This window comes from Capsicum annuum, chromosome 3, assembly GCF_002878395.1.
Source record: "Capsicum annuum cultivar UCD-10X-F1 chromosome 3, UCD10Xv1.1, whole genome shotgun sequence".
NCBI lineage: Eukaryota > Viridiplantae > Streptophyta > Magnoliopsida > Solanales > Solanaceae > Capsicum > Capsicum annuum.
Genome location: NC_061113.1, coordinates 240,957,848 through 240,973,809, shown reverse-complemented (window position 1 = coordinate 240,973,809; position 15,962 = coordinate 240,957,848). Strand labels below are relative to the sequence as shown.

General features: G+C 32.3%; 1 protein-coding gene across 1 annotated transcript; it reads left to right on the top strand.

Moving 5' to 3' along the window:
* Nucleotides 1-6,437: 6,437 nt before the first annotated feature.
* Nucleotides 6,438-12,748, top strand: LOC107862750. Its single transcript, XM_016708402.2, has 6 exons — nt 6,438-6,631; nt 6,731-6,890; nt 10,081-10,579; nt 11,041-11,216; nt 12,190-12,313; nt 12,451-12,748. The coding sequence occupies exons 1-5, from the start codon at nt 6,589-6,591 to the stop codon at nt 12,296-12,298; spliced, it is 987 nt and encodes a 328-aa protein (XP_016563888.1). The 5' UTR covers nt 6,438-6,588; the 3' UTR covers nt 12,299-12,313; nt 12,451-12,748.
* Nucleotides 12,749-15,962: the final 3,214 nt, after the last annotated feature.

Here is a 15,962-nt window from a genome sequence, read left to right as displayed (position 1 = left end):
ATATCGATTATTTTATCAGATTCCTATTATCATCAATGAGTATAAGTATCATGTAACTCTGTTTGGTATGACTCAAGACAGATGAAAAGAAACTTCACATGAGGCCAAATTAGCTTGCGTGCAATTTAATTATTCCGTTTGACTTCAGTGAGTATAGGTATCGAATATCTCTACCATCATGAGTTAAAAGACAAGCTAAAAGAAATCACTTGGTATCTTTTTGCCACTACTAAAATTTGAATATGAGATCTTGTGTTTCTCTATTACTTTGTTGATCATTGGCCCGCAATAATTATGGGTTGTTGAAAGCTTATATTTAAAAAAAAAAAAAAAAAAAAAACTTAGGGAAGTCTTTATCATATTCATTTATAGGATATATTTTTTTTCTTAGGATATATGCTATACTATGCCATATTATAATATTTTGCATATATGATAATATACATTGGGAGATGATGTTGATTTCAATGAGAGTGATTAGAGTTGGCAGCAGTTGTAACAAAATATTGTTGAAAAATGAAAATTTTTCCTTCCTATTTTTGACCTTTTGTTTCTCTAAAATTCGGTGTAGAGTTGAGACTTTGCAGTGTGTCAATGGAATTAATCATTAGTATTTACTTTAATTAAGGGGAATTAGTCAAATGATACCATTACCAAATAGGTTCATTTTTTTCCTATTGTGGTTGGCGACTAAGAATTTTGTACCAATATTCTCATTTGAGGGTCTAGACTAGAGTACATAAACACAATTTTCTTTTGCAAAAAGTGGCTATCTATATATCTTGGCAGTTTCACAAACAATTTTTGGTATTTGATTAGCAAAATATTATTGCGGTATACCAAAAGGAATGCCAAAGATTGCTATTGCTATTGCTATTGCTATTGGTATACCAATAGCAAAAAGTGGCTCTAATGAATTAAAATGAATCAAACTTCAAAAGGAATACCAAAGATTGAATGAGATATCTAGTAAATTAGTTCCAAGCAGAAAGTCTGGAAGGAAGAGAAATGAGTATTCTTTAATGCAGTAAATTAAACAACTACTTATTTAAATGTATCATATATATATATATATATATATATATATATATAGTGAATGTTTACTTTATCTGTGATAAGTGAATACCTACTTTACCATATATTGTGTATGTCTGTTTATGAAAAAGTTACAAACCTCAAGGTTAGTTTTCCCTATAAATAAAGGGGTTTCCTTCGTTGTAATTCATCCTTCAAGAGAAATAAGAATTACTCTCTCTATTCTCACTCCATTCTTCTTATTCTCTGCATTTGTATTTCATAACACGTTATCAACACAAGACTCTGCCAAACAAGGTGAGATTATAAATCCAAAGGTAATTTCAAGGTTAGTAATTCCTTATGTTATCTGTCTTTTGCTACTAATAATATACTATTATTATTGAATTTGAGGAAAAATAATTGCTTTGGAACCATTTGTGTTTTAAATTTATTCCCCAAGAACAATATTATCAAAAGGGACGATAATATGTTGGGGTTCAAGTCCCATTGATTTATGCCTAAAAATATCTTTATATATGCATTTATATGGGTAAGACGTTGAGTTTGAATCTCAATGCGCCATATTGATGATATTATGCTAGCTAAGGCAAAATAATGTGTTTTTGATGAAAAGTCATGAAACTTGTCTATTGACTGTGCTCCATTCCAAGAAGTGAATATGATAGCAATATATGATAAGTCTGAAAGATGACAGTTTGCTCAATTCTTAAAGTGAATGCGGTAGCAATATAGAGAAATTCTCTCTATCATATTTATGTCTCGATTTGCTCCTGAAGTAGTAATATCATGAAAGAGGTTATAAGCTATCAAAATTTGATAGACTTAGGGCACGATTATATTCTATTTTCGGGGAATGAGAAGCTTATTAATGCAAACATGCACTTGATTGTGATGATATCACAACTCACCTCCGAAAAAGGCTGAATAATTGAGGAGGCTGAATAATTAAAAAGAGTTATTTTAAAATCTACTTCTAAAGTAGTAAATCTTAAATTTATTCATGTAATAGTAAATTTGAAATTTACTAAAGTAAAAGGTACATGTCATGGTAAACTTGGAGTTTGCTAGAATAAAAATTCATAAATTAACATGAACGATTGCGACATTCCAAAGATGTACATACTGATTATTAAACAAATATTGAAGAATTAGAAAATTCTTCATTAACTTTTAATGTTGTGTGTTCTCATGATAAGTTTGTTGGACCAACTAATGTTGGGATTTCATCCCTCATAATTTGAAAAGTATAAAAGGTGAATATGGGTCCGTTCACCTGGCATGTGATCTATTAAGACGCATCAATATAAGATGATCACATGTGAGTTTATTGTGACATTCATAAAGTTACTTACTCAATAAAATTGAGTTAAGAGCATAATTTTCAGATTGTGTAATACAAATTATTCATCTTAATAATATCGGTTTGGTATTGAATGCCTTCGATAAATAGCTAAACCACTATTAATGAGAACAAAACTTCATGTGTTGATCTGAAATATGATATGTTGCATACAATAGAACTTGTATGTATTAGATCAATAAATTATGATTATTTCTTTCCTCTCAATTGGTTCAAGACCACGAACCAATTATTTCATCTTATAGTTGATGTATGATATATGATTAATGAATGTACCATGATATACAAAGATGGATTCCTCAAATAAGATGGAGGATGTATGTTAGTTTTTCTAACATAAGAGGGAGATTATAAGCAGCTAAGAAATATGTTACGAATTATCATCAGATTCCCATTCAAAAGACAATTCAAGTCAAATGCCGAAAACATCTCATATTTAAGATGCAAATGCTCCTATTTTGTGTCCCTAAAGGACAAAATTTATGCATGCGTGAAGCGTGGTAGACCAATCGGTTCCAAATTAAATAATCCTTGAAAAGGATAAGGAGCAAATAATCATAATAAGAAGACAATGTGCTCTTGAAGAGCCTACGACATAACACATTTCATGAAACCTTATGAGAGGTTCAGGTACCTGAAAATAAAGAAGTAATGAGATCTCAAAATGTTATGTCGTATTGTGAATCGATACAAAATGAGAAATCGTCGATGATATCTTTGATACAATATTGGCGCAATACTGTAAAAGATTACAAGAATCTGAATTCTACGTTTATTTAAGCATACTAACATAGAAACATTTTTCAAGTGACACGAAAAGGTGCATCTTGGTATGCTTAAATTTTATTTGATTTGCAGTCCAGACACTTAAAGATGTCACACATGAAATGTTGAATATTGTCACTTGACAAAATTTATATAAAAACTTCTTTAAGGATTCAAAATATAAAAGTTTCTGGGAAACTTATTGATAATCATTTTATTGTATAAGCTTATAGCTTGAAAATTGTTGATACTCTTGGAGAGTTTTCAAAACAATAGATTATTTATTGAAATGAGAAATATATCGAATTAGATTGGTTATGAAGTACCATATCTTAGTGCAAGTGGTGCACCATGTATCTTACAAATATTACAAGGCCTGATATAACTTTTTCAGTCAATTTATTAGTAAGGTATATTTCTGCTCCTACTAGGAGACATCAGAATGGGATAAAACACATGAGTTTGTTTTATTCTAAAGATTGCAGTCCCGATCTTATTGGTCATGCTGATGTTGGAAACTTATTTGACCCGCATAAAGTTTGGTCTCAAACAAGCTATGTGTTCATATGTGGTGGTACTGTCATATCTTGGAGATATACAAAGCATTCTATCGTAGTCACTTCATCGAATTATGCTGGGATAATAGCTATTCATGAAGCAAGCCGAGAATGTGTATGGTTGAGGTCCATGATACATCTCATTTGAGAAAAATGTGTTGTGAAATATGACAATCTACCCACAATTTTATACAGAGATAATGCAGCATGTATAACACATCTTAAGGGAGGATTCATAAAAGGAGATAGAACGAAGCACACTTCATCAAGGTTTTTCTATACACATGAGCTACAAAAGAATGATGATATTAACGTGCAACAAATTCGTTCAAGTGATAATATGACTGATTTATTTACCAAGTTTCTTCCAACTGCAACTTTCAAGAAGATGATGCACAAGATCGGGATGCAAAGGTTCAAGGATATTCTCATTTAGGATGAGTTAATACGCGTTGTACTTTTTTTCCCTTTCGAGGTTTTGTCCAACTGGATTTTCCTTGTAAGGTTTTTAATGAGGCAACATATATGCGTATTGTTAGAGATATGTACTCTTTTTTCTTCACTAGATTTTTTTCCCATTGAATTTTTTCTAGTAAGATTTTAACGAGGCACATTATCTATCAATTAGACATTTTTTCTAGTAAGGTTCTAACGAGACACATTATGACATTCAAGAGAGAGTATTATAAATGTACCATATATAGTGAATATTTACTTTACTACATATAATGAATACCTACTTTACCATATATTGTGTATGCCTATTTATGAAAAAGTTACAAACGTTAGCTTTCTCCTATAAATAAAGAAGTTTTCCTTTATTTTAATTTATCCTTCAGGAGAAATAAGAATTACTCTCTCCATTCTTCTTCTTTTCTACATTTATATTTCATAACATTTTCATTTTATTAATCTTTTTAAAACAAACTCACTTAATTGTTTCAGAGTTTATAGGATAATAGGTGTCTAGATAGTAAAATTTGCTTCGAGAAAAATTATATCAAAGATAGAAAAAATCATAATAATTACTATTTTTTCCTCAAAAATAAATTCAAAGGCCTTTGAATCGTGGATTTGATGAACTTCATCTTGACTTGTACTTAAATTTAAGGATTTTTGAGTTTGATCTAACATCTGGTGATTTTGATCTTTAACTTGTATTGAACTTAGTTGCTCAAACTTGTAGCTTGTAAAAAAAAATCTACAGTAATTTTTGATCTACGAGTTTTTTTTTTGGCTTCTTCTTAAAATTATGATTTAGCTTTTTTGAAATATGAAGACCCCTATTTATAATTATAGGATGGAAGAGTTGTAGCAAAGACGAACTTCTTTCAACCAATTAAATTAGAGTAACATGAGATATTTGATTGGTCGGAACATGTCACTTGTACACGTAACACCATTTTGAGCCCATTTGGATAGGATTAAAAAAATAGCTTTTTAGCTTAAATGATTAAAAGCTTAAAATAAGTGTTTATAAATTAAGCAGATAAGTGTTTGAATAGAAGTGCTCAAACTGAAAAAAAGTTGATGTGTTTGGTAAACAAATGATGTTCAACATTTTTTAATTGTTAAAATGACTTAAATGTCCTTAAAGTTGTTAACACAATAAATAAGTTGAATTATTTATAATTTTTAAATTTAAAATAAAATTTTTGAACAAATATCTGATGTAATGAAGGATTCGATGAAAACAAAGAAGAAAGATGAAGAGAAAATTGGAGGGAAGAGATGAAGCGAAGCGGCAAAGAAAAAATGAAAAAAAAAATTATATATTAAGGGCTACAAGATTAGGATATTGTTGGAATTAGAGAAAAACATAAGAGATAAAAAAGTAAATATTTTGGTTAAACCTAAAAGAATTTTAATTTAAAAAGTAAAAAATTGGGATACCCAACTTCTCATTTTTTTAATCAATTTTTAGCCTTTTTAAGCACTTTTTTATTTTATCAAATACCTTAAAAAGCTAAAAAAAAAAGATTAAAAGCTAGTTTGATCAGATTTTAATCCTATCCAAACGGGCTCTTTATATGTGATTTGATATGCTTTACTTTGAGGGTCTATGGAAAACAACCTCCGTACTCACAAGACACGGTAAGATGACATTTATTCTATCCTTTCAAACTCTACTTATAAATATATACTGAATATGTAGTTATTACTATATTTTTTAAATGAAATATTTTCATTAATCAAATATGAAAAAAAAAAAATTCAAACTAAAACCAAACATACCCTTAAAAAAAGACCCTTTTTTTGTTGAAAATTAAAAAAAGACTTAATTTGGAAAATAGTTTTTACTAGAAATTTACTAGAGTACACAAGAAAGGGAGAGAAAAATAAAAGCGGACCCTTAGGGTGTGTTTGCTACAGAGGAAAATACTTTCAAAAAATTATTTTCTTTTATTTTTTTATATTTTACAGGACAAAATTTTTAAAAAACATTTTCATTAGAAATGAGTTCTTTAAAAACTAGAAAACATTTTAATAAAGAAATTTTATAAGTGACATTTTATTGTATTCTCCTGCCCATCCAATGTCTCCAACCCCCAAGGCCCCACACCCCATCACGACCTCCACCTCTATAAATTTTTACTAAATTAAGTACTATAAATACTGTTGAAAATATATTTTTTGAATTTACTTTTCAAACACTAAAAAATAAATGAGAAATTTTCATTTTTTTTCCAAAAAATATATTTTCCTTCTTACCAAACACACCCTTATTATTTCAAAAGTGGTCTTAAACCTCAGTCCCCAAAATGAAAAAAAAAAACATAAGTAGTTTTGGATCCTTAAACCCTCCAACACCAAAGCTCACACTTCAAATACAGAAACAATATTAGTATTACGGAAGAATTTTTGGGTATGCAGATTGTCCGGCGGCTCTCTGTTACTGTTTCCAAGCGAGGTTTGTTTCACAAAGTAATTTTTGTTAATTCTTTGTGTAGAAAGAAGTAGTAGTATTTTGTGATGTTGAAATGCATGTTGAATGTGATGTGTATGACAGTATTTGGTGATGCTTCAAATTCAGCCAGTGGGTTGAATATTCAGCGCCGTGGCAAGTCATTTGCGGCCACCGTTCCCTCTGATTCAGCCGAAGATAAGAGTAAAGGGAAAAGGGTGTCCATTGAAGAAAGAAGAGCAATGGCGGAAGCTTTTGTTAACAAGTAGTGTATCGTTTTCCCCTCTTTTTTAGGTTGACTTTTTGCTTCTTATGTTTGTGTTTGACTGATGATGTAATTGTTGAGTGACTTGAGTCTCTGGAGTATCTGGTAAAGTTGTTGCCATAGACCAGGAGGTCACGGGTTCAAGATGTGTAAACAGCCTCTTGCAAAATTCAAGGTAAGACTGCGTACAATAAACTCTTATGTTCTTTCCCCGGACCCTGGCTGCCCTTATGGATGCAGTAATTGTTGAGTCCTAATCAAGTGTGTATTTTGTTTGTTCATTTAAAAAAGGGGCAGCCCGGTACTCTAAAGCTCCTGCTGTGTGCAGGGTCCGAAGAAGGGCCCCACCACAAGGGTGTATCATACGCAGACTTACCTTGCATTTCTGCCAGAAGCTGTTTCCGAGGCTTGAACCCGTGACCTCCTGGTCACATGGGAGCAACTTTACCAGTTACTCCAAGACGTCCCTTCATGTATTTTCTTTTTTCATGATTTGCAAAAATGTTGTTTTCCGCTTCTCGGACATGTGACGGAAAATCAACAACGGAGCAACTCTGTTGTGGCACTAATTTGACTGTACAAATTCAAAATTAGGCCACAAGCTTACTAAAAGTGAATTAACATAATAGTAACGATTAGGTGCACCTAAATATGAAATATTATATTTCGAATCCATAGAGATTTTCTTGTTATTGATAGTAATCGAAGATTTTATAATTGGAACTAAGCCAGATAGAGACAGATTGTGCAGATCCCCTATTGTATCTTAGTATGCTTCAACATCTTGTACAGTGATCAGGTTGCATCAAAAATCTTGCAAAAAATAAAAACTTGTTTAAGGGTATGTGTATTGCTCGTGTGGCCTTCAAAACAATCCGTTTCTTTCAATCCAAACATGAATGGCTTGAGGAATGATATTCCCAAGTCTTTTGTGATTTCTTGGATGGCCCCTCGTTGTTCCAGCATTTTATGAGCTCAATATGTATTAGGCATGGTCTAGAACATGCTCCACAGCTGACTGGTAACTCTGCAAAGTAGCTGGTCAGCATCTTTGGAGAAATCTGTCCGCATTGCAATGATACCTTTCCATTGGCATGAATTTTGAGAATGCATATACTGATCACAACTAATGTGTGATTGAGGCATAATAACTGTTTTTGTTACTCAGCATAGATAGTAGAGAGGAGTGTTTCGGTTTTACGACTTGATACTAAGTAGCAGCAATGCATTCCTGACTAACTTTTCATATTACTGTCAAGTATTTGATATGTTATGGAGTTTGGTGCTATAAATTATTTAAGTTGTATGCCAGAGATTTTGCTGGAGATTTCTATTTCCAAATGCAACCCTTGATGCGTTTCGGAAGACTGATGCAAAGGGAGCGAAAATGGCATAAAGAATTCTCTAAATTTCATCACATTTACGTTAGAGAGTGAAGGAGGATAACAAAGTTCCATATATGCAAATTTATGGAGGCAATATAAAAGTGGATATTGGATTCTGTCCTAGTTTTTACTCATTATTATGGGATGTCAAATCATGCTCTTCAACTTCATCTTTTACAAATGAAGTTTCATCAGTTTTGTTCAATTCGTTGGTTGATAATTGACTAATTTTAGAGGAAAAACGTGAGGTACTATTAGGGTTCCTGAATATGGTGGGCAATGTTTGCTTCTTGTTGGATATTTTCCCTTCCCGTCCCCCTCTCAAGTGAACAATTTGTGTTACTTATCATGTATCCAAGTATTGCACTTAGTACACGTGTTTTATTGGAAATCATTGTTCTCAATTGTATCTCTCCCCCTGGATACTTCATAAAAAGAATTTCCCTGGCATTTTTCAAGTCCTACTTCTAAATTTGGCTGCAAAAACATGTTATATGACCCTTTTGAATACTATATCAATGACTTGGTAGAGTTTTAATGGTTGTATGCTCTTTTTCTCTTCATTGGTCCACACTTATGAGATCCCTTCTCACTTTCCATTGATCAGAAGCTGGGAGTTCATGGCCAAGATCTTTCATGTTCTTGGAACTACCTTGTCCTGAAAACTAGCGCCAGCTTTCCAAGTGTCCTTATCTTTCTAAAGGCACGCACTATCTATAGGAGGGGACATTTAATGTTTGAATTTGCTAAACCAAAGTAGGGATCCCTGTTTTGCTTTTAAAAGTTGAGCCAGTTGTAACAACCATCCATATTATTGTATCTTCAGCTTGCTCATGATCTTTGAGTAAATGTTGTGTAAGTGGACTAGTGAACTTATTGTCATACTGATGGAATTGATGATAAGCAAAAAAAAAAAGTGTTCTTGAATTGGTTATTTGGTTGATGTTTGAAAGCTTCAATATAGGAGTATGGCCAAGTGAATTGGTAATCTTAGGGGCAGATTTGTAGAAGTCGAAATGACTTTCCTTGTGCAAAGTGAGTTTTTATTTTTGGAAGGTGCTGCTAATCAACAAGAATATGTTACCCTTATTCTCTTAGGTCTATTGTTCACTTTGGAGTGTTCTTTGATTAAATTTTCTTCTATTTACTCATAAGTAGGAGAAAACCTCTAGTGGTAGTGCAGAAAGATGAGGGATACTATATATATTATCTTCTTTGTCAGTGTTACTGTGTAAGACCCGTTTTATATTTTTCAATGATAATAGAGATTCTGGATGCCCTTTAGGAGTTCCCTAAAGGTATTGTTGTGTCTGGATTGCAGAATCCTTAGTATTTTAAGTCTTCAAACCTGTGTCTGATCTGAGTTGAAATTTATTTGGGAAGTAACCCTGGTTGTCAATAAGGATGTTATCCAGGATCTGTATGTGTAGAGAATCTGGTAACTGTATGTGTAGAGATATCTGGCATGCTATAGTTATTAAAGTCTCTCGACTGCGGGAATGGGAGATTAGTTGTATCTTTTCTGGACTCGACTGGTATAAAATTGTCTATAGTCCTGACCGATGACCATACTTCCTTTTGGTATAGCTTTTATGTCAATCAGACTACTAGTTTGGTCTATATCTGTTCCTTTACACCACCTTTACATGGCATCGCCAAGCTGCACGTCTCCAGTATAAAGCAAAGAGTGAATGCTTATATAGCTAATGTATGAGCATTGAAGCAGGTCCTTAATTTGGTTGGCAGGATTTACAGTGGAGTTTTGAATTTTAAGGTCAGCTAATCATCTTTTATCCATTTTGCAGATATAGAGCCATGAATGGTGGAAAATTTCCATCTACTAAGGTGGCAATGAGAGAAGTTGGTGGCTCATTTTACACTATCAAGAAGATTGTCGAAGAATTGCAATACAATGCTAAAATGCCAGTAGATAAAGACACTGTTGTTAAAGAAGCTTCCACAAGAAAAGCTACAGTTAGGAAGGACAATGTACTGAGAAAGGTTGAACAGACTTCAAACAGTGCAACTGCTCTCGAACATGAAGAATGCTTAGATGGTCAGTTAACCAATGAGAGTTTATTTGAAAAAGAATTCAATCAGAAATGGAAGCCCTCACATGAACTCAAAGAAATCCCAAGTGATCGACAAACAGTTGATGAAGTCATATCTCAAGAAACTCAATCATTAACCAGAAGTGGGGTGGAAGGTGGGGATATTAATAGCAACCGTGAGGCAGAGGCAAAGCTACAAACTCCAATAGCAGTAGAGCAGACTTTGTTGCAGATTTCAAGAATTTCTGGAAGTGTAAGTATGCACTTGACCTTTTTTCTGCAAGATTCTGGCTTTGAATCAAAAAGAATTCATCGAGTTTATTACTGATTAGAAAAATTTCATCAAGGTTATCGACTATGATTCTTGTGAACTGGATTGAAATTAGAGGAAGACTAGAAAATCACTAAACGGTCTTTGAGTTCGTCTGAGTTATTGCAGATTTACCACTATTTTTGACCATGATGACAGTTCTTGACTTTGAATTTATAGTGATCGTAAGATGTTCAATGATGCAATCATTATCCGCCATATGCTAATTTTTTCTATAGGCTTTTGAATCCTCTTATAAGGACTCCATAGAATCGGGCCTTTAAAAAGAAAAAAGACATTCCAAGCTATCTTACTATCTAGAGTTCTTGAATCTGATTTTTTTACATTTCCCCAATTTTCACTTGTATGTTGCATGTGGTGAAATAATTAAGTTTCTAATGCAGGATAATAAAAATGCTGCTGCACAAGTTTTTGAATCGGAGCTAGAATCTTTTTCGCGTTCCAAGGAACCTGAGAATAATATAAAACAGAAAGATTCCCCTATGGAAGATTTCAAATTTGATGGCCTGAAGCAGATGGATGAGCCAAAACATTCACCTGAACCGGAAAAGCCTACAAGGTAACGTGGTTATCTATGTTGATTTTTTGAAGGATGAGTATGTCTTGTCTCAGGCTCACTAGAAGATCCCCCATCCTCATCCCCACTCCCACCCTCCCACCTGCCACCCAAAAAAAAAAAATCAAAATCTTCATTAGCAATGATATTGGACTAAGACTTGCCCCAAATTGGACTTGTCATCTTTCCTTTTGAAGTATCATTTTAATATGTTACAGTATTACATAAGTTGTCAGATCCATAACCAGACGAGCAAATAATGAAAAAGTTGATTATCTCAAAGCATCAAATTTGCCAATTTGGGCTAAAATTGATTGACATGGTGGTTTGTCTTTGCAATCACATTTCGTCAACTTAGAACAGAAGCAATGGATGTCATGAACACAAGTGAAACACGAATGAGTATAGGATTTGAGGGATACCATTTCGATCTAGTTAAAATTTGGTAGATACGGATCTCGTAGAAACATCTTTGGAAGAATAGGCCAGATCGGTCAATGATTCCCATGTTTGTAGTTCAAAAGGAAGAGGATCCCAGGAAATTTATTCGAGCTTAATTCTTCTGAGATTTTCTATCCCAATCAACTGTCTACCAGGTGATAATACTAAGGAGGGCCAGAACGACATAAATCAGTTACTAAAAAAGCTTTTAATATGTCAGTTAAGTTATATAGGAATTCCTATCCCAATATTTAAGCATAACAAGTTCTTCGTTAGCCAAAATTGAATACCCGCTTAGAATAATAAAACAATTGAGATTTGTCGAGAAGTGCAAAATTATATCTGTTCAATGTAGTTAAACTTGGAACACTGCTGTTCTTAGCTTACAGCATCCGTTTTTGCTTATGCCTGCATTTGATAGATCAACAGACATTGAGAGGTCTCCAATCCTGCCTTAGTTTACTGGTTCTCATTTAGAATCATTTACCTGATGAGTATGTTTGCACCTTATCTGACGTGAACTAGCTTGACATAGGGAATTATCCAATGAGCGTGAGGCTGATACACAAGCGGAAAGTAAACCATCCATGTGGAAAAATCTAAAATCTTTTGCAGATGGACTCCTCAACATGTGGTGGAAATAGTACATTGGTGTCCAGGTGATCTCTAGTTTTTGAATCTCCATTTAGATATGATCTTGATTTTATCATCTCCTACTGGCTACTGTAGTCTGTAGTTAAAGAGTTCTCTCGGTACTGATTGCCTTCCTCCTCTTAAGCGGACTTTTGTTCTGCAGAGAGTTACTTGAAAACAAGGAGTAGATGGACAGCATTTACGTCAGTGTAAGAAATTTTGTTTTATGCATCCAAGTGTTTTGAATGAATAAATGGTCAAAAGTGAGAGAACCTGATGATATATGAGGGATTGCTGTTTTGAAGCAGTAATTTTCTTTTTACAAGATAGGATCCATTTTGGTAGGACAGAATTGTTGTAGTAGGTTAGAATTGGGTATGATATAGTTGATGGTGTAATACTATCCTCACTGAAGATGCATGAACATGTAAATAGCTCAATCTAACCATTTTTATTTGTTCTTCTCTTTCTCTGTGATATGCACACCTTTTCTTTGTTGAAGTTGGAATTGTTTTGTATGCAAATCACCCAAAGATTGTAATGGACTCATCCCTCTACCCAAAGATGCCAAGATTCCAGATTTTTGCATAGACATTTTCAAAGAATTGCCAACGCAAAAATTGAAAATTCACTTCTCTTTTCCGTTTGGTCAAAAAAATAAAAGAAAACTGCAAGTAAAAACCAATGTTTTATTTAGTTGGCGTTTGGCCATGAAAACTAAAAAAAAAATTTAAGTTGAAGTTGGGTTTGATCAAGTCTTTTTGAAAGATTTTTTTAGACTTTTGAATTTTATTTTTTTTTAAATATGATTTTATGCTACTATCAAAATCACCCAACTATTAATTTATCTACTAACATACAACCAACTGTCACAAGATCTATTCAATTTCTGCTCGTAAAACGAAACATCCAGCAACATAGTAGTCTGGACATTAGATACCATAGGCAATAGAATTGAACCAAAATTGAAGATAATTTTGTAATTTTTATGAACAAATATCATAACTTTAATAAAGTGAAAAAAATTTGGAAAATTTTTTCTTACAAAAGATCCTTTTCAATTTCTTTATCAAATGCTACCTCAAAAAAAGCGTACGGGACAACATCAGAAGTTATTGAGCAGGGACAACAAAGTCTGACGTAAATGTAATACTTCGTGGGTTTTGTTTTAGTTTCAATTTATTTCTCTATTTTTAAAATTAGAGTATATTTATAATATGTTCTTTTAATATTCATTCTATTATTGAATAATTATATAAAATATATATATTTAAATTTATATTTTTAAAATATAATTAATAAAATTTATTTGACAAAATAAATATTTTTTTTAAAGAAAAATATCAAATTAATAACAATCAACTATTTTGAAATGAACGGAATAGTTTTTTAACTTTGGATAGGTTTGTGTCCAAACTTAAAGTTGATGTGCTAGAAGGAATGCTTTTTCCAATGGTGTTGCAATAAATTTCTTTCAAGGAATGCTATTTCCCAGTGGTGCTGGATGGACCCTATTTTCCACTAGTGCTACATTACATTTCTTGTGACAATTTTTTATACTACTTTATTTTATATGATTTGATTCATATTGACTTAATAGTCGTTTTGAAAAAATATTTATTAAAAATTTATTATTAAATTAATTTTATTAATTATATTTTAAAAATTTAAATTTAACTAATAATATTTTATATAATCATTTAATGATATCAATAATATTAAAAGAAAATAATAAACTCCTCTTGATTTTACAAATTTGTCAAGTAAATTAAAACAATTATCTTTCATAATGAGGCTGGTAGTATATGAGAAAATATTCTCCTATGATCATTTACAATTTTAAATAAAAGAAAATGAGCTTTAACATTTCTTATTTATAAAAATAAAATTTTTTCACTATTATTGTTTTAACGGAAAAGGATCAAAAATACTTCTGAACTATTTAAAATAGAGCAAAAATATCCACTGTTAACTTTTTACTCAAAAATACCCCTCAATTAAATTTTTTGATAAAAAATACTCCTTTCTCTAACGGAAGGGCACCAAGCACGCCATGTAGAAAAAAAAGCCACATGGCTAGTCCACATCAGCGTCCACATGAAAAATCACCTCACTCTCGATTTTAATGTTTGACTCGACCATTTAAAACTTTGCTTATTTTAGATATGTTGTTGTTGGTCGAGTGTTGGGGTTACAAGTCTCATATAGTTGTGTCGCGCTTGCGGTTTGAAGTAGAAAAGAAATTAGATGTTTGTTTAAAACGTGTCGTCTAAGGTGAGGGACACCTCTAACTTTGTTCATAGATTTCTTGGAACTAATAATAATTTCTTTTTTTGATTTGCTTAGATAATGGCAGCTGCTAAATTTAGAAACTCACTATAGTTGTTATGTGTTTTCATGGTAGTAGACTCGTGTCATGGACAAGAAGATGTTATTAAAGAAGGTGCAGTCAATCATCCTATTATTGAGGAGGCAAATGAACCCATTCTTAACAATGAACCCATAAAAAACAAAGTTTCTAGCGAGAGGAGTTAGGGAAGTAAACCAGATGCATCGCAGGAGCCAAATACGGTGAATGCTTGTATAGATGAACAGGAAAGAAAAATCTCTGCAAATACTTCTATTTCACATGCTGGTGTTGTGAAGAGTCAGGTTGATACAAATAACCGGGGAAGGAAATTTTTTTTGTTGAAAGCACACCAAATTTTTCACTTGCTAATAAAAATGAAAATGATCAAGTTCTCACCCCAAGGAAACTGAAATCGTTAAATAGTGAAGAAGAACGCTCCAAAGCAGAAATGTCTGGTTTAATTTGATTAAAAAAAAGACTTATTGTGTGAAAGTGGATACTGACGTAGACTGACCACGTGGCATTTTTTGTCCACATGGCGTGCTTGGTGTCATTCTATTAGCGAGAAGGGTATTTTTGATCCAAAAATTTAACGAAGGGGTATTTTTGAGCCAAAAAATTAACGGAGGATATTTTTGCTCCATTTTGAATAGTTCAAGGGTATTTTTGGCCCTTTTCCGTTGTTTTAATTATTCTTAAATTACTTTTTTAGAAAGTGTGCAGTATTTAAGAACCTCAATGAAATAGTAAATTGAAAAAAATTTCAATATTGTTATAAATGTACCATATAAAGGGAATGTCTATTTTACCATATATAGTGAATACCTACTTTACCATATATTGTGTATGATTATTTATGAAAAAGTTACAAACCTAAAGTTAGTTTTCCCCTATAAATAAAGGGGTTTTCCTTCATTGTAATTCATCCTCAATAATCCTCAAGAGAAATAAAGAAGTCTCTCTACTCTTCTTCTTTGTTCTTTATTATTTTATAACACGTTACCAGCACAAGATTCTGCCGTCTCAAATTTGAAGGCTAAGGTATTATTTTATTTCTTTTCATATGATTAATAATCTTACAAAACTTGAGTTCGTTGCCTCGAGCAAGAACTACCTCTCATGGGTGTTGAATGCTGAAATCCACTTAGATGCTATGAGTCTTGGAAATGCCATAAAGAAAGAAAATACAACATCTAACCAAAATCGTGCAAAGGCTATAATTTTTTTGTGTCATCATCTTGATGAAACTCTGAAAATTGAATACCTTACTACTACGGATCCACTTATTTTATGGAATAGACTAAAAGAAAGATTTGACCACTTGA

Bases quoted from the DNA above. Each gene is read 5' to 3' on its own strand.
- LOC107862750 (XM_016708402.2), top strand. From the start codon at position 6,589: ATGCAGATTGTCCGGCGGCTCTCTGTTACTGTTTCCAAGCGAG. The intron at 6,891-10,080 runs GTAGTGTATCGT...TCCATTTTGCAG, and splicing joins GCGGAAGCTTTTGTTAACAA to ATATAGAGCCATGAATGGTG. The intron at 11,217-12,189 runs GTAACGTGGTTA...AGCTTGACATAG, and splicing joins GAACCGGAAAAGCCTACAAG to GGAATTATCCAATGAGCGTG.